Genomic DNA, 18921 nt, shown 5'->3' on the forward strand with positions numbered 1-18921 from the left:
AGTTGGCTGTGTTTGTGTTGTGGTTGTCTTCCCTGCAGCTGTTGTGTTCTGATCTCTCTGGTCATCAGTCATTTTTTCCAGTGACTAAGCATCGTGCAGCCCCCCTCTCTGGGTGTCTTTGGCATTGGGAGGTCATTCTCTTGACTGCTAGACTCATTAAAGAGCTGTGATACCGCTCAACATTTCAAATATTGCACACAATGTTTCCATAGCGTACAAAAATTTAGAGAAGCATCAACTCAAAAGACCTTCTTTTATTATTTGAAGTGAAATTATTGACAGTGAGATTTCAATAATGCAACTGGGCCTTTGTACCTTGAGGAGTGTGTTACTGTTTCACATTTTGAATGTCCCTTTATGCAGTGTGGTCACAAACAGAATACCCCTTCCCCCATTTTGGTTAAGTAAGTTATCTCTCAAATGGATAATTGTAAACTTGAGCACATAAAACTGAAACCTGAGTGTCAGACGTTTAAAATTTGCAATGATTGTTACCACGACTTTCTATTTCTATGCTAAAAAGTCTGACGGTTGTGAAAATATGTTAAAACTTCATAATCAACCACAAGGCAAGTGTGAAAATAGTATTTCTTTAAAAGCCTAGTCTCAGTTTAGGTCAACTCACCCTTTAAAACTCGGCTACTTTTTTTAGTTTTGCAGATTAGATGAGATCAGGACTGCAATGATGCTGCTAATGAGGACCAAGCAGCAGTTATTCAGTGCATCACCGAATGGAGGCCTGTTACCAGTCTCAGGAGAGGGACAGACGGAGCGAGACATTCAGCTGCTGCTGTCCATCTTGGTCCCGGGGTAGCACCCTGCTGCTGGCAAAGAGTGAGAGTAAAGATGAAACATGCCAGAGAGATAGATGTACGTCATTTGAAGAGAAAACATACTTGTTTTCTCCGTCTTCTTTGTGTTTTCAGTAAAGTTCTGTTAAATTTAATCAGTAGCTGAACCTCAGCTTTATGGTGTACAGTATGTTATCTAGAAATAGTTATTGATGTATTTATAAAATGTAAATGCTTTTCATGCACTTAAATTGTGTGAACATTGAGTAGCTGTCACCTCCACCACTTTGAAATGTGAAAATCTGCTTTATTTTTGACCTGGGTGTCAATTACTTATGACACAATGAGGAAAATATAAGAGACAAGAAGAAACACAGGAGAGCATGTGGCGATTACCGGATAATGGCAGCCATATTACTTACATTCTATTTTAAACCTAATAAGTAGTGCTTGGCTTAGTTCATACCTGTACAGTACATCCAAACCTCATTCAAACCACCAAAGAGAAACCCTAAAATTCTAGTACACATCCTAAAGTTTCCAAACACATGAAGTATGTCAGGTTGAAAGTTGGTGAAATGTACATAAAATTATGTAAATACTTAGGATGCATTAGGATTCATTTAAAAGATGAAAATGCTAATAAAGGTGAATATTTTAGATTCAAAGAATGTTTCCATTTAATTAAAAAACAGAAACTTGGGTTTAAATCCAAAGATAGTGTGTTGATATTCCTTTCATTGGAAGCTGTTGCTCAGATGCAAACATATGAATCAGTTATTAAAGAGAAAACTGGTGTCCCCCAGTAAAAGGCAATACGTTCAGACAGTGAAGATTAAGTTGATTTTTAACAACCTTAAAGCCACTTCAGGTGAAATGTAAGAGAAAAACAGTATTTTAAGGTGTTTTCACATGAGGAGAGACACCATAAAATGTATAGGAGTATCCACAGTAAATTGTCTCTCAGTGATCTAAAAGGAATCATGTCAGATGTCTTCAATCTTTATTCCAAAAACAATTGTCATGACTTGCATAGGATGACTCATGATTTGTTTACAGGCTCGTCCTCATTCCAGGGAACACTGGTGATTTATCAGACTAATCTTTTTTCAGCTACAGTCACATTGAGTAGCTATTCATTTGTGGTTCACAGTTACAGTGGCATATTGTTTCTTGTCTTGTCTCAGATTGATGTTGACCTGGTTCTTGACGGGACGTAGCCAGCTCTGGGTCAGCTGACAGATGACCTCAACAGATCTGACAGTCGCAGCCGTGCTGGGCCTTAAGCTAGGCTTCTCCTCATACTCATATTCTCATCTGTAATCATACCTATTTCCAAATCTATTACAGAAAAAACAATAACATTTGCTCTTGTCAACATCACATCTGTCACTAAACCATCCACACTGGGTGGTACTGTTGTAGTGTGGGTTTACTTTTGTGTTCTTTAGACCCCACCACTCACCCCACTGCCTTCCTCATAACTGTACCGCTGATGCATTAGCCTCAACAGGTGCTCCTAGGTATATTTAGAGTTTGAAACATGAGAGCGCTGGCCTGTGATTGGCTGCGTCAGCCACATGATAACCTGGGTAGAAACCGCAGCTGTGTGCTGTCGCCCAGCGTTTCTCTGGAGGGAAGCTGGGGAGGCTTTGGCGGCTTGGGAGACCATTAAACTTTAACATAACTGGTAAGCAAAGGAAAGGATAAAACCCCACATATCCATGTTTTTCTACAACCTGCATGGCTTTCCATCGGCTTGGACATCCATTGTTTCCATCTCCTGCTGCCATCTGGATTGAGGAGGCGCTGATTGAGGAATAAGGATTTGAGAACACTGTGTTGCACATTGAAGGAGTAACCAAACAATCCAGAACTGCAAGACTCAAGCAAGATCACACCAGGCCCACCTTTGGATGTATCTGAAGTTGCAGCAGCAGCAGCAGCAGCAGCAGCCTGGCCACTTTGTCTTCTTTCCAAAGTCTTAGCACCTGTCTGGCTATTTTGTCCTTCTACCTCAATTGCTCTGCCTCTTTCACTTTTTGTTTAACAGATAAATGTATATTTTAATTTAAAGAGAGGGCAATCAAGTGCTAAAAAAGGTAGTTAGTGTGCCATCCTATATTTAACCTGCAGCCTCAGAAGGCATTGCATCTCCATTTGCTAAACAGAGTCAACCAATCAGGCCGTGGCATTAGCTTACATGTCAAATAGCTGAAGCACTGTTGGGCAGCTGTCGCCAAGCTTCAGCCAGGAGGCACAGTTCTTTGAGCTGTGGTGTGGCATGCAAGAGAGGAGGGGTGACTGTCACACATCCAGAGGCCTATTATAATGCCTCACCTTCCTAATCTGCTCTTCTCCCCGTGTGATAACTGACATACACTTTTGTAAAGGTGTTTCACACATTTTATTATCTCGTTTAGGACTGGGGCAAATCACAAAGTCGGAGTCAGGTTGAGACCCTAGTGGATGGCAAGTGAGGCTTCCTTACTGTCAGGATATACTGCGAGAATCTTTTGCTGGTATGCCAAGCACATTGGTTGAACATCATTGTGCTATTATTATGTTTTTCGAGCATGTGTTTGCTGTTTATTCCTTTTTTTAAAAAAAATAAGGTAATTGAGTTCAACAGGGGGATGGCAGGGAGCATCCTAAAATATCCCTGCTGCACATTATCCTTTGATCTCCTGTCCAAGTACCAGTTTATGCTGTTTGAGACTTTGACTTGATGCTACTGATAGAACATGCAGAACACTGTATGCTTCCCCTTTAGATGTGCCAAATGTCACCCATTCAGAGCTTCAATAATGAGTGCCTGAAAATGTAATCTGTGTTTTTTGTAGAGCTTCTAAAACCGGCCCAAAATGGCGGATACTGAAGATTTTGATGAGCTTGGGGAGGAGGAGGAGGAGGAGGAGCTTGACGAGGTTAGTGGACGTCTTCTCACTTAGTTGTGCGCTTTAATTGTAAATACAGCTTTTCTTCATTTCCCCCTACCACACTCAGTTAGGTTTTATGGTTTTCAGCCTTAATGTGATTAAAACTTGATTTCATTTAAGTCAGAGGCAAGAGACTATGCTGGATCTACAGGTCTAGCAAGAAGCCCTATGAATAGTTAGACTAGTGACGATACCCCTTATAGTCAGCAGTTCATGGAACAGGGCATCCATGTCTGTTGGTGTTATGTTTCAGATGGACACCTTCTAATGGGTTTTAAGTCCTAGATTACACTGTAAATCAAATTGTAATTTACTGCTGTTCTTTTAAATGCGAACATACCTTTACCTGGACTTGTGCCTTCATGAAAAATGGAGTCGAGTGATGTAACCATTACACAATTGTCCGATAAAGTCATTTTTATTCCACAGACATCTGTATATGGCTGTACAACATTCACTTAACTTGAACGTTGTTGCAGCCGTTCAGCTATCTCCAACATATCTAACCTTTGGATGAATACATTTTTCAATTATGTAGCGATACCCAAATTACGATCGTATCCTTCCCGTGTAGCATAGATGGTGCTAAGATAAGATTACATACATTCTGGGGGTGTGCCAGTTTCTGGAAGATACTATTTTGTCTTTTGCCTTAAATGACCTTTTGAGATTCTTTATTACATTTCACACCAATCATGCCATTTAGTGTTAATCACCAATTTCCAGTCATGTTTTTTCTCCAGATTATGTTAACAAACCTCAAAAGTTGATATTTTCTGCATTTAGAGCCCATTTTGTGTGAGAAATATTGTTCTGTTCAACGTCTCCATTTCAGTGTCCGATGGAAGAGTGAAAACAGAAGGCTAACACTTAATCTCGCATTTCCTGGTGAAATAGGATTAAAGTTGGCCTCGTATTTGTTTGTGCGTAATATTGCTGATATCTTATAGGGGAGTCTGAATGATGGCTGTCACAATATTACCTAATCATACCAAGCAATCTTTTTTTATTTATTTATTTATTTTTAATCGTTTACCTCCCATATAACATATCAACAGTTTCAAATAGATTTACCATCTTTATTGCAAAGATGTAAATCGTTTGGGATGTGGGACAAATGGTTAAAAGTCAATACACTCTGATTTCACTAGCACTTTCATCTATACTGTGGAGAAAAATTGCATTGTTTTCAAAGAGAAGTAAGACGGCTTCTTATTTGATTTATAGAATGGGGAGAAACATAGTGCTATTCAGTTTATATATAACAGTAAGTATATCATTAAAAACACCATCACAAGGATTTAGACAGTGTAGTTATTCTGAAGTTTTTTTGTTTTGTTTCACTAGTTAGTGAGCTTAAATCATTATAACCTCCAGGATTTTCTTTCTCCTAACTTAAAAAATGACTTAACTTCTGGGGTCATGAAGGGGCGGAGTGTAGAGTTCTCTGTCTGGCATTCAGACAAATTTAGAAATGGACGTCTACAGCACTTTGGCAGAGAGATGGAGAGGAGGAAGGAGTAAAGGGAGAGAAAGTAAGCCAGTCAGAGAGAGAGAGAGAGAGAGAGGAGAAAATGAGAAGAGTCACTGTGCTGTAAATCACACTGTTAACGTCACAGTGCAAGGAATTTGGTCAGGGGAGGTGGTTGCCTGGAAAAACATGCATTGTACAGATTTGTTTCTGCATTTTAGGGATTATTGTAACAAATTGTAGAGTTTTGTCTACACTTATGGTTCTCTCCTGTCTCATAGATTCAGATAATTGAAGCCTCTTACAAATGTTGTTTAAAATGATTGAGATGTTCTTTCTCTCAGCTCTGGTTATTCCTAGATTCAGGTAGATTTTAAGGAAGTATGGTTGGCACCTAAAGTCTCCAGGTAGCACTCCTGTGATTGTAAATGTTACACTGTGTTGCTTCCTAAGAAAGGGGAAGTTTATTTCAGGTGGGCTGCAATTTATAGGTGCTATTCATGGAGCAGTATGTAGGAGCTCTGTCAGTTGCTGTAATCTGAGTTGCTTCACTAGAAAATACCGTTTTGCTCTTAAGAGTTTAGTTCATCCTAATACCAAACCATACCTCGAATAGTGTCTATCCATGCAACTTGTGCATATGTTTTCATTTACACAAGTGTGAAGATAACCGTCTGCATTCCAGTATAATAGATGTAAGTGAAATTGTGTAGTTTAACACGTTTTGAACAGTTTTCAGAGACTATTTCTGTGCTAGAGAAAACTTTCAATACAAGCAGGCTGTGGATTATTCAGAGTAGGGATCGATTGAATTGCTTTTCAGCACTGATATGATATTGTTAGTAAACAAGGAGACTGCTAACTGATATGTATTTGAATCAAAAAATCTTGGTGTCAAAATTTAGAATAACACAAACTTCATCATAAAACTTCTATTAAAATGTTTTGTTTACTTATGTACTAAATATTCTTTATTGAAATAAACTTTTTACAATTTATCCCTCAGTGTTGGCAGGACATTGATAGTAATGTTAACCAATCAGATAGTACTGTGGGTGGAATAATGTTAAAGACCATAGATTGACTAAAGGTGGTTACATCAAAGCCAAAATAGTGCATTTTATTTATTTAACAAATTTATTTCAGTGATCACTGGTTTAAAAACACAACATACTGATAATCAGAAAAATAGTGAACATCAGATTCAATAACTGGCCAGGTCAATAATTGTGAATGCATAATTCATGGCATCCAGGACACTGTTTCCAGAAAGATAAGCTTGTGTTGATTATTTTTGAATGTCTTTTTTTTAATGTTGTGAGCACCACAAACTAAATTCCATCCTCCTGAGAAAATAAAACCAAAAACCACCTGCATGGATAGATGCCAATATAGACCTAAGTGGGGAAAATAAGATTTAGATATTTGGGTGAACGAATCCTTTAAACCCATGAGCGCTGTTTGTGAACAGATGTAGAGATTACAAAGCTGTTTAAACACTTTGTGTACTGCTTTGTGCTGTAGCAACTGATAACAGCAACAGTGGTGTATGAAATGACAAATAAGAATAGAAATACTGTCATGTGAGTGCCTGGTGTTTTTAGACTTGGTTAGAGGATCAAAGATTTGGAGCGGTCAGGCTTACATAGCGCTGAGGATATTAATGACTCTTTATCCTCTGTATGATCCTAGATTAATTAGACTGCAGTCACAATTACATCACACTGTATCCACCGCTGGGGATCTTACCATTCATTCTGTGACTCTAATTGAGTTGGGAGTTAATCAGTTTATCGCAAGTTACAACAAAAACCCCCGATGACAAAACTCAGATTCTGTGGAATTGATGGACGGTTTGATGGCATTTAGTAGAATAGCGACTAATGTGATGCATTGTTGAGGGTTTTCCTACTGGAAGTGTCAGCGACAGTAATAGATGAATACCAGAGCTTTGGAAAAATCACCCTCAATCCGAAAAGTACTGTGCTGTTTCTCCCATAACGTGTTCTGGTTTTAAAAACCCAGAGTGTGTCCTATATTTGTAATATGTTGAGCAGATAAGATCGTCTGTCACTGGCACGAGTCAGTTCCTTCAGGTAAAGCACCTTCTACCAAGGCACAGTAGTTAATGCAGGGCAGAAAAGCCCTGTGTCCCATTGTCTCCCATGTCTTATGATGCCTTCCCCTCCTTGTCTGCATGCCTGTATGGATAATCTGCTGTCTTATTTCATTGAGTGCATAGTCTCTTTGGTATTGATAGGTATGTAGAATTTTATTAAGATAAAGATAAAGATAAAGATAAACTTTATTCATCCCGAAGGAAATTGTTTTGCCAGAGTACAGTTAAAATTATTGACGTAAGTACAACTCTGTACAATATTTCTTAAATGTTACATATTTTTAAATTGTATCTCCTCTCAATAATTGCATGAAGTCTAAGTTGACAAGTTGAGTATTTCCTCCTATGAACAAACCAAATACTTTAGTTAATTGTTTAGTTACTTTTTAGAAAACCTGTGATAACTGTAACTAAAGTGAGTATACCTGTGATCTCTAATGAGTCTAACTGCATTAACAGGGTATAAAAAGATCAACAGACACCAGAACTTTCTCAGTTTTGTCTAATTTTGTCAGGTTAATCTCCATAATTAGTCATGTTGTTTGATCTTAGCCTTGATATTTATATGAATTACATAAAGTTCTGTAATTTATAATACCATAGGGTCTTAACTGCATTATTACATTAATTAAGTTTTTCTACATAATTAATAACACTGTACTGTCTTAGGCCTAATATGTATTGTAGTAAGGTAAAGTTTTATATATGTATTTTGTAGGGTTTCATTCCTAAAATGTTAAATTACGCTGGTAAAATTACACCATAAATCCCATTGTAGGGTCTCAACTCCAGTATCCTAACTTGTTAAGTTATTTTGTCATGCCAGTCATAATCCTTTTTACTGAAAAGCACATTCACACAATGGCTGTTGTCTTAAATGTACTATATGGAAAACAGGGACTAGACTGGACAAGGGGCTATGTGTGTCTGTGTATCTGCATCATGGCTTCACACAGAAAAGAATTGCTCCAAAATCTGCAAAATGTCATGGTCAGACTTCAAAAAGTTGAAGAATGATTTAAGAAGATCAATGACCAATGAAAAATCTGTGGAAACACAGTTGGGGTGGTAATCAGGAGGTAAAGAACAAATTCGAGGTCATCTTCCTGTGTCAGCGCCATTGACAATTTGCTAGTTGCACAATCTAGCTCTGAAAAACAGATAGACAGATGCTTCAGGCTTGGCATAGAGGTTATCAGTGGAAATCATGGTTACTATGACGGGTCAGACAGTGAGAAGAACTGTGCATAATGTAAACATCTTACTCAACCACCATAAAAAACTCTTGCTTGCTCTGTGGCACAAAATTACAAGATGAACCTTTGCGAAAGAACATGACAAGAAACCTAAAGAACAGTGAGAGCATTGTCTTTGTTGAGATGAGACCAAGATAAATTTGTTTGGCTCACATGGGGTCCCGCATGTTTGACGTAAACTTGGTTAGAACTACCACAGTGAATACACAGCCCTGACAGTGAAGCATGGTATGAGGAGTGTGATCATATGGGGGTCCATATTTGCAAAACCTTTTGGGAATGATATTTATAGATGGCACCATACATACCTGTGGATATACCGAAGTACTGGCTGACAAGATGATACCCAGTCTGCAGAAGGTTGGCAGATGAAGAATATTCTAGTATGACAATGATTCAAAGCACACTGCCAAAATTACACAACAGTTTCAAAAGAAGAAAATATTGAAAACTGATGACCTGGCCATGATGTCTCCTGACTTGAAACTGTTATTTTTTTTATTTTGCATATGAACAAATGCCCTACTGCTCAACTTAGAAGTAATGCAATTATTGTAAGGTGATAAAGTTCATAATCATGTAGCATTTAAGTAATACTGCACAAGAGTGTACTCACAATCTGTTTTAAGATAGTAAATCAGTTAAAACTCTGCTAATTTTAATGTGACCTCCAAGAAGAAATGGCTGCTTTTTGGGGCAGTTGGTGGCTTTTTGTAATGTGCCTTTGTCCCTTTGTGGCTTTACTGGGCAATATGTGAGATACAGTACTGTAAACCTTATGAATATATGTTGCTGAGCCTGACACCGCATGCAGCACAAGGCGCTCATAGATATAGTAGGTGCTACTGTGTATTCAACGCTTCTCTTTTGCTTGTCTTGGATTGTTCTGTCCTTCAGTCACCCTTCATTCAGCATGATCTTAGCACATCATAATAATTCCATTATTCTGACTCACTGACCTACATGTAAAATAAATTAGCGCTGAATAAATATTGGCTTGAAACACTTCAGTGATTGAAGGTGAGTAATTAGAGCAATGAGCCTATAGCAGACTCACACAAATTATATCAGTTTGGTGAGAAGCTCTTTCTTCAGTTTGACATTGTCAAATCATTAGTCAATCAACAATTTTCCATTACAGTTCTAATATGGCTTAAATAATCTGTTTTGTTTAAGTATCAGTAAGCCCTTTCTCTTTGTGGATGTAGTTTCACTTCCTGGCCAGTGTGTTTCCTGTAATCAATGCATTTAAGTCTGTTTGTCAGTTGGATAGGTAATTGTATTCCCCTCTGTCCTCCTCTCAGTCTGGGTTGCCCACCAGGAAAGTCAGGAAGAAGGTCAAGGTGGACACTTCCAAGTTCATGACTCCATACCTGGCCCACAGCCAGAAGATGCTGGAGCAGTACAGCCACGTAAGACACAAGTTTTAGGCCAAAAATCAATAACAAACTTTACCCACTATTATGTGTAAATGAATCCAGTTATCCCTTTCCATTCAAAAATAGTTTTGATTTACATTAATTCACTTTTGCTTTATATGTGATCTTTTTATTGGTTGTCCTGCCTTTTATGTCATGACTGTTATACTGTATTCAATCGTCATTGTCCTTGACAGAATAAGTACCGCCAGGCTTATGACATGTCCAGAGGGACGCCTCCTGCCTTCATCGCTGACACCCCTGAACTGATTCGTATCAGGAAGGCCCAGGAGCAGCTTAGTGAGGTACTGCTGAGGACTGCGGTCATAGTTTCACCCAAAGTTTAAGGATGAGACGCTTATTTGAATAGAAGATTACTGGTTTGACTCCCCCTCTGGTGAAAAGGAAGTGTTTTACCGTGTGAACATATCCATATGGTGTTCTTATATGCTAGAAGACATACAGTGAGAGAAAAAAAAGTTGTCAACACCATAGCTGAGCATTTCCTCCTTAAAACTAGAGTGAGCCAATGACTTTTAAAATGAGTTTTAAAATCACAGATTCAGACTTCCAAGATTTCATGTGTAACAAAACTAAAGAACCTAAAGAACTAAAGAACTTGCAGAGTGAGACTTTCTGTATCATTATTTGGGCGCTCGAACATGTGTAGCTGAATTATTCCAGTATTACAACCTGCTGTCATCTAGCGTAGAGTAGTTTCACAGTGTTGTAGGTTGGATAGTGAGCGCGAGCACCAAGGATGTAAAGTTACATCTCAGCAATTTTAAGGTAAACAGGGATGAATGTCATGGAAGAAACTTCTAAATATATAACTTTCATACACATAACAGATTTTTTGGGGGGTTAAATCCTCAACTGGAAAATGCCTTTAAATTAAATTAGATTCTGTAGCCAATCAATAGGCTATGTGTGACAGTAAATGATTTGATCTTGCTGTTGTCGTATGTAATATGAAATAACTCATCTCGCAATCAGGTTAAATACCGCATGGAGGGAATTAAGGCTCGCACCACCAGCATGTATGATGGTGAGGCCAGGGAGATCGCCCACGTCAAGCATGTATCTGAGCTGATCAGCAAGGTAAAGTATCTGAATTTACACCAATACAGAAAGGTCTGAAAATACATAAGGAGAAATCTGACTGATTAACATCAATGTTTGTCTCTTGCAGGTTCTGTACAGACAGAAGTGGGACGAGGCTAAGGACAAGTACCTGCTGCCACCCGATGCTCCTGAGCTGGTTCTGGCTGTGAAGAATGCTGCTAACTATAGCAAAGTAGGTACAATGTGGCACCCAAGCACTGAATTTGAACACCATCTAATTGTATAATTAAATTTAAGGAGCATCTGTTGAAATGTTTTACATGCATGGAGCAAGTAATGATTTTACACCTTGTTCAGAAACTTTACACGGAGGCCTGGGATGAAGACAAGACCCTGTACTACCCTTACAGCGACAGCCCCGAGCTGCGCAGGGTGGCTAAGGCTCAGGAGGTCCTCAGTGATGTAAGCTAAATTTACTTTCAATAACAAAAAATATGTGTTAAGAACCTGTTCACTGGTCACACACATTCTCACCTGACTCAGTTATCTCTAAGCAGTTTTTAAATATATTTTTTAAAAAGAAGTTTATATTATTACAATGTATACATAGATATGACATCACATAAACTATGCTGTACCTGGATAAGGTTTATTTATTTAAGCTGTCATTTGGTGTTGTTTTTTGTAGCACAAAAATCAGGTATGGTTTGACTTTAAGCCACATTTCCAGAGTCAATCATTAGTGCTCTTTTATATTTTAATCCAACGGAGCAGTTATTTCTCACCGACTTTGCTGGTAGATTGCAATTCAGTGTCAATCACTCAGGCATGCAACTTTTAACACCATTTTAGTTTTCTCTTCCTCTCAGGGTCCATTTGTTTGTGCTGAGTCAGATGTATCATACATAGCAATTTCCGCGCACTATGAAAGCAATTAAAATTGTCATTCGTGCCTCCCCTTCTTGTGTTCACTGTGTTTAACCTTTTCTGCTGATGTAGGGAAACTGCCAGTCAATTTAGAGGCCAAATTGTACACTAAGGTTAGATATTAATATTGGAGAATTAACCACCTCAATAAATTTTATCTCCTGCTTTGTGTAACCCCCACAGGTTCACTATAAGAAGGGTCATGACGAGCGCAAGGCCAAGTACACCTCCTTGCCTGATCCTCCTGAGGTGGAGCTGGCCAGGAGAGTGGCCCATCAGCGCAGTGATGTAAGTACAATTTGTAACTACACTGAATAGTGTACTTACAAAAATCCACTGTCGAACATTATCTGTGCATCTTCTATGGCGCTGTTAAGATCAGGATCTGAACTTAAAGTTGTTCCCTCCCTTTCATTATGGCTGTCATTTAGATTATGGAGACAAAAGTCCATTCTGGTTTCTCTTAAAGGTCAAGTAATATTCTTTCCATCAGGATGTGTCATCACAAGTGAGCACAGGAGAGCAATAAACCTAAATGTGGCACAGGAAAATTATATTTTAGATGCTCAAACTTGTACCTTGTACAGTGCACTCACAAAAATAGGGCCACCAACAAGGCCGGAGCCACTGCTCGGGATAACTGGCCACCTGCTCTCTGATATTAGCGGCCACACTAAAATGGAAGCAAGAGGCTAATTATAGGTTCATATCATAGAGATTCTAGTCATTCCTATTGTGTTTTATTGAATATATGGAGATATTAGTTTAGTTTCTGTTATCCATGTATCCTCTATTTTACAACAAGATGACTACTGTTAAAAAAATAATCTTCTAATGTTGTTCCTTATTTGTTCCCCACAGCTTAAGTACAAGGAAGATTACAATAAAAACGTGAGGGGTCAATGGTGTGAGACGCCCTATTTCGACGTGGCCACTGCCAGGGTGGCGATGGACAACCTCAGCGATGTAAGACCCTACAGAGAATGCGGATTTTCTGAATTCTGCTGTTACGTCATTTTTCTGTGTTTAACTGTTGTTGTTGTTGTTGTTTTTTACAGAGAAAATACACGCAAGATTACGAGAATAAAAAAGACCAAATTTATTTCATGCAAACAGACACGCCTGTTTACGACACAAACAAGAAGGCTCGTATAGCTGCTAGTGAGGTGAGTGCACAAACAGGAACAAACACAAAGGTATCAGAGTGTTTTTATAGGTCCTATCTCATGTGGAAGACACGACAGGGAGTTGACCCATGTCTCAGAGCAGTGTGTGAGTCAACAGGCTGAGTCCACTCTGACGCAGGGACACTGTGTATTGTGCCCACATTGCATGACTGTGAGAGCTACATTTGGTTCATTGTCACCGCACAGATTCAGCGTGTAGTTTTGCTAGCATGCTGTAACAATATATGAGACTGTGTGAAGAGGCTTTTCAGTTCCTGTATACCTCATATCCACCCACACACTACACACAGTCATACACAATGCAAACACATTTTAAGAAATTATAGGGACACATTTCTTGTTACACTACACGACTGCACCACTGTTACATGAACACACCTCATCTGTGCACTTTAATCTCCTTTTACTTACACTGATCTGTTTCTGTCCTTAGGTCCAATACAAGAAGGATTATGAGAAGACAAAAGCACAATGTGACTACAACACGCTCCCCGCCACAGAGAATCCTCTCCTGAGACAGCTCAGATATGCTGGCACCATCCTCAGTGATGTAGGTGTCAAGAAAGGTCTTTTTATTTAAAAAAAAATCCCAGCTGTTCTTTTTGAATAGACATCTTTTATTTTGAGGACAACAAGTTATAACATCTTCAAATGAGTACTACTATATTCAGTTTGCATAGCTGGTCTCCTTGTGTGTTTATTGTATAGCCAGAGATGTTTGCATAAATTTGACAGCTACTCTTATTAGACACTTAACTAAAGAATACAGCGACTGCTTAAATGATTGAGGTGGTTGTGGGCGTAATATATGGTCTCTGACTTGCAGTGCCTCTAAGTGGATTGTAATATTAGTGGTGCTAATTAAACCGTCTGGAAGACACTTGCAGTGCTCTCTTGCATACAGTCAGTTAACTGATGTCAAAAGGGATTCAATTAATTCAAGATACCAGTCTTATTTGCTTTTTACAGTTAGTCCCAAGTCCACTTTGTGTACATACAATGTTTCTGTCGCTGTTTATGTATTTTTGAATTTTTGCCTATTTCAGTTACAAACCAAGAGTTTCATGTGTTTTTTCCTGCTCATCATTTGTTTTGCATCTCCTTTGCAGAAAGTATATAAGGCCAACTATGAGAAATCCAGGGGTTTCAGCATCAACTATTGTGACACACCCAAGTTTCAGATGGACTCTGTACTCAAAAAGTTCAGTGATGTAAGAATCCTCTATGAGTTTCAGAATTTTCTTTAATCATAAACCAGTCATTTTTAAAAATACTTACATTTTTCACAATGCTTTAAGGCACGTTACAAAGAAAAGTACGACAATGAGGTGAAGGGCCACTACATCGGCAGCTATGAGGACCTCTATATGCTTCACTGTCAGAAAGTTGAGGAAATGAAGAATGAGGTAAGTCCTTGCGCATTTTTCTTTCAGGTTTTAAGTCAAATTACTCAATACAGATTTTTTTATACCTCATTGTACTTTCCTCACAATCTGCATATTTTATCTTACAGCAATTATATAAGGCTGAATATGACGACATAAAAACTAGATGCTTCTTCCCTCAAACAATCACGCCTGAATACGAAGCCACGAAGAAGCTTCAGCAGTGTACCGATGTGAGTGGTCATAGCTGATGAAATACTTCTTTGCAGTAAAATACATTCACATATACTTCTTTTAGTGTACTTATATGTGTGACAAATTCTTTTTCAATCTTACGGTTTTCAGAAAGCTTACCGGCAACATCCAGACACAGTGAAGTTCACACAAGTGATGGATTCGCCCGTTATGGTTCAAGCCGCCATCAACGCCAAACAGCTAAGTGACGTATGTACCCCTTTTGGACCAACTCCTCTTGATGCTGACACAAAATGCATAAGAATTTAAATTGGCAGATTATATATCTTTCATATGTCGATCATATCTTTTGAACATCATCAACATAAGTCACATGTGCTTGTTGTGAAGGTAACTATATTTTTATATTGTTCCTTTACTGACTGAAAATGCTACAATCATGAGCTAATGCTGTAGATCAAATTCTCCTGGATATGCAGATCACCTTTAAATGTGCCCAATCATCCATGTTGCCCAGCTGTCTTTCTATGGGCACCATGGAAACTGGAGAGCCATTTCTCTGTAGTAAAAATAGAAACAAGCATTCAGTTGGCCCAGAATAAACCCTGTGATCAGAGAGGGGCTGGGGAGGCAGGGAAAGGAACAGTCAATATCTGTCAGATAGAGTCCAACTGATGCACTACTGCCCTCCAGTGACCAAAAATCAAACAACACTTTCCCTAAACATTTGCCTTATGATGACTGTACTCCACCCTGAGCAGCAGTGTGCAAAGTGTGACGTGTTCTAAAAATGAAACTAATTTTACCAATTTGTTCTTTTTCCAGTTGAACTACAAGGCAAAGCATGAGGAAACAAAGTTCAAGTGTCATGTGCCCCCAGACTCTCCCTTCTTCATCCAGTCCAGAGTTAACGCTTTTAACCTCAGTGACGTAAGTCATTTTCTATCGATGTCTAAATTTGAATTTCTGTCAGCTTTAATTTTGTGGAAATCTTCACTTCCCTGAACAATTGCATGACTTTCTCTTTGCAGAATTGTTACAAGTATGATTGGGAGAAATCTAAAGCGAAAAAGTTTGAGGTCAAGGGCGATAGCATCTCCATCCTTGCTGCCCGTGCTCACACAAACATTGCCAGTGATGTAAGTATGCTACAGTATTGACATTTTCTTGTACTTTATGTATTATTTGTGATTTTACTAATGAGTTAGAGTCCTTTTTGTTTATCTAGTCTATTATAATCTGCTCATTTTTACAGGTTAAATATAAAAAGGAGTATGAGAAGAACAAGGGACAGATGGTTGGAGCCCTGAGCATCAATGATGATCCCAAAATCTTACACTCCGTTCATGTGGCCAAAATCCAGAGTGATGTAAGTCATTACTTCACTGTATGACAAAGTCTCTTGCATTTCCCTTGATATCAGTTCATTCGAGCAGAGAAAAGAGGGCACACTCAAGCAGTCCCTTACTGATGTCTCCACAGCGTGAGTACAAAAAGGACTATGAAAAGATCAAAACCAAGTACCACACTCCACTGGATATGATGGCAGTCACCTTGGCCAAGAAATCCCAGTCGATTGCAAGCATGGCTAAGTACAGGAGCATCAACCCCAACTACTTCCTTCCCTATGATAGTATTCTGCTGCAACTGGCCAAGCAAGCCAACGTCATACAGAGTGACGTAAGTATCGACAGACTTTAAGCTGAAAGTTTAGTTGTAGGTTTCAATCAGAATGTAGAGACTTGTGCTTAGATGGTTTGAAGAGATTATGTGCTCACTGACATGTTTTTTCCCCCCCCTCTTTGACTTGTTTCTGTGCCTCGTAGAATGAGTACAAGTCTGACTACAACACCTATACTAAGGGTAGCCCATGGGTCACCTTTGGCTCCATGGAGGTGGAAAAGGCTAAGAAAGCTGCTGAGATCCTTAATGAGGTATGTCTGTAGCAGGATTGTATTACTTTTCCTGTATGTACTTGTCTTTGAAATTGCACTCTTAGTATTCAAAAACAACAGATTTAGCGTGTTAATTCACTTGTTTCCTTCAGAAAAAATACAGGCAACACCCAGACACCATCCCCTTCACTTCTATTGATGACCACCCCATCATGATGCAGGCCAAAGTCAACCAGCTTCAGAGGAGTGATGTGAGTCAACCGTTACTTCCAGAGACAGCAGTCCCTCTGTGCTTTTTTTTCCCCAAGATCACTTTTTGGAACATTGTTTTCATTTATGCTCTGATCTAAGTGCACAGCACATGTTATTTCTGCCTTCATGCCCTCTTTTTTCTTTCTTTACAGCGGTTCTACAAGAGAGGTCTTGAGGAAATCCATCAGAAGTACTCTCTGCCTCCTGATGTCCCTGAGTTCATTCAGGCCAAGTGCAATGCCTACAACATCAGCAAGGTAATGCATAAATACTGAGACTGAGAGTTTGCATGTTTTCAGTTATGTAAACCAAGCTCACATTTGAAGCAGTAATTTTAGGTACATAAATGAATTTGCTTGTAAATGTCTTGTTACTTTTCTATATACTGAAGGCAGCTATGTATGGTATGTACTGACATATGCTGTGGGTGCTAAAGCATGTGTTTGTGTGTATATATGTAATGAACCCATGCCTTAGTGTGAATACATTGTACTGTTGTTTATATTTGTAATCTGTAATTTCAGAACTACTACAAGTATGCCTGGCAGGAGCAAATTGCTAAGGGATATGACCTGAAGCCCGATGCCATCCCTGTTGTCGCCGCCAAAGCAGCCAGACATGCTGCAAGTGACGTAAGTTTACAGAAATGCTTGAACTCCATTTTTACACAACATGTTTGAAATGTTTTGTTTCTTGCTGCATCACATAATCAGTAAAATTTAAAATATGTAGAGATGCTATGTCCCCTTTAACTCCTAGGTCCAGTATAAAAAGGCTTATGAGAAGGCCAGAGGCCACCATGTTGGTTTCCGCAGCCTCCAGGATGATCCTCTGCTGGTTCATTACATGGAAGTGGCTAAGTTGCAGAGTGACAAGAACTACAAGAAGGACTACCACAAGGCCAAACTGAAGTATCACTCCCCAGTGGACATGATGAGTTTAGCTCATGCTAAACATGCCTCATCAGTGCAGACCTTCGCTGGCTACAAGAAGCGCCACCATAATTATTGTCTGCTGCCTGACGCTATGGGTCTAGAACTTGCTCGCAACATGAACTACAATTCCAGTGATGTATGTTTAAATTGTTCCTTTAAGGAGATGTTTGCGACATATTATAACTAAATACTTGATGGTTTATCTTAAAGACAGTTTTTGGTGTAATAATACTTCCTTGGTATCTATTATTTCCAGTTCAACTACAAACTGGATTATGAGACCTCAGTCAAGGGAATTGGCTGGGTTCCGATTGGTTCCTTGGAGGTAGAGAAGGCCAAGGCAGCAGGAGCAGCTCTGAATGAGAAAAAGTACAGACAGCATCCTGACACCCTTAAATTCACCAGTACCACTGACTCCATGAGCATGGAGTTGGCCAAAGCCAACGCCAAGATCATGAATATGGTGAGGAGAAGGAAACGGAATAACTTCTTCATTTGTTCTGACATTCATTTAATTACTTTAGTTGATCAATTGTGTCAAAATAGACATAAATCTGTCTCTTCATTGTATTTATGCAGAAAGAGTACAAAGCCAGTGGAGAGAAGTTCATGCACACCTACCATCTCCCTGCTGATGCCCCTGAACTGATGCAGGCCAGATACAATGCTGTCAACATCAGCCAGGTTAGTTGCAGATTCCCCCTAATATTTCCCAGTCTTTGTGTGAATAAAAAAACATATACGGAAATTATATTGTTGCTATATTTATAACATAACATGTTACATACATGTTTTTTTTTATTTATTTAGAGTTATTACACTTATGCTCATCGTCAAGATCTGCTCAAAGGACATCATGTGAAGGAAGATGCCATTCCTATTGTTGCAGCCAAATCTTCAAGAGACATTGCCAGTAATGTAAGTTGTGTGCTATTCATAAAATTATTCAAATGTTACAGCACTGAATAATGGTATTAGTAATACATTTTCTTTGATACAGTACAAGTATAAGCTGGCTTATGAGAAGGCCAGAGGCCACCATGTTGGCTTCCGCAAAGTTCAGGACGATCCTCTGCTGGTTCACTA

At 38.9% G+C, this 18921-nt stretch overlaps 1 protein-coding gene across 1 annotated transcript in view; it reads left to right on the top strand.

Moving 5' to 3' along the window:
- The first annotated feature begins 2393 nt into the window (after positions 1-2393).
- Positions 2394-18921, top strand: part of neb (nebulin) — a 64218-nt gene continuing 47690 nt past the window's right edge. Inside the window, exons 1-30 of the mRNA XM_008290459.1 lie at positions 2394-2481; positions 3215-3313; positions 3635-3718; positions 7259-7297; positions 9881-9988; positions 10192-10299; positions 10991-11095; positions 11187-11291; positions 11417-11521; positions 12170-12274; positions 12848-12952; positions 13045-13152; positions 13607-13723; positions 14283-14384; positions 14472-14579; positions 14687-14791; positions 14904-15002; positions 15579-15683; positions 15785-15892; positions 16009-16122; positions 16236-16433; positions 16580-16687; positions 16801-16899; positions 17053-17157; positions 17425-17532; positions 17660-17971; positions 18092-18298; positions 18415-18519; positions 18646-18753; positions 18836-18913. Coding sequence (XP_008288681.1) covers positions 3656-3718; positions 7259-7297; positions 9881-9988; positions 10192-10299; positions 10991-11095; positions 11187-11291; positions 11417-11521; positions 12170-12274; positions 12848-12952; positions 13045-13152; positions 13607-13723; positions 14283-14384; positions 14472-14579; positions 14687-14791; positions 14904-15002; positions 15579-15683; positions 15785-15892; positions 16009-16122; positions 16236-16433; positions 16580-16687; positions 16801-16899; positions 17053-17157; positions 17425-17532; positions 17660-17971; positions 18092-18298; positions 18415-18519; positions 18646-18753; positions 18836-18913 — 3237 coding nt within the window. The 5' untranslated portion in view covers positions 2394-2481; positions 3215-3313; positions 3635-3655. The remainder of the gene's footprint in view (positions 2482-3214; positions 3314-3634; positions 3719-7258; positions 7298-9880; positions 9989-10191; positions 10300-10990; positions 11096-11186; positions 11292-11416; positions 11522-12169; positions 12275-12847; positions 12953-13044; positions 13153-13606; positions 13724-14282; positions 14385-14471; positions 14580-14686; positions 14792-14903; positions 15003-15578; positions 15684-15784; positions 15893-16008; positions 16123-16235; positions 16434-16579; positions 16688-16800; positions 16900-17052; positions 17158-17424; positions 17533-17659; positions 17972-18091; positions 18299-18414; positions 18520-18645; positions 18754-18835; positions 18914-18921) is intronic.

Source organism: Stegastes partitus, unplaced genomic scaffold, assembly GCF_000690725.1.
Source record: "Stegastes partitus isolate 25-593 unplaced genomic scaffold, Stegastes_partitus-1.0.2 Scaffold674, whole genome shotgun sequence".
Taxonomy (NCBI): Eukaryota; Metazoa; Chordata; class Actinopteri; family Pomacentridae; genus Stegastes; species Stegastes partitus.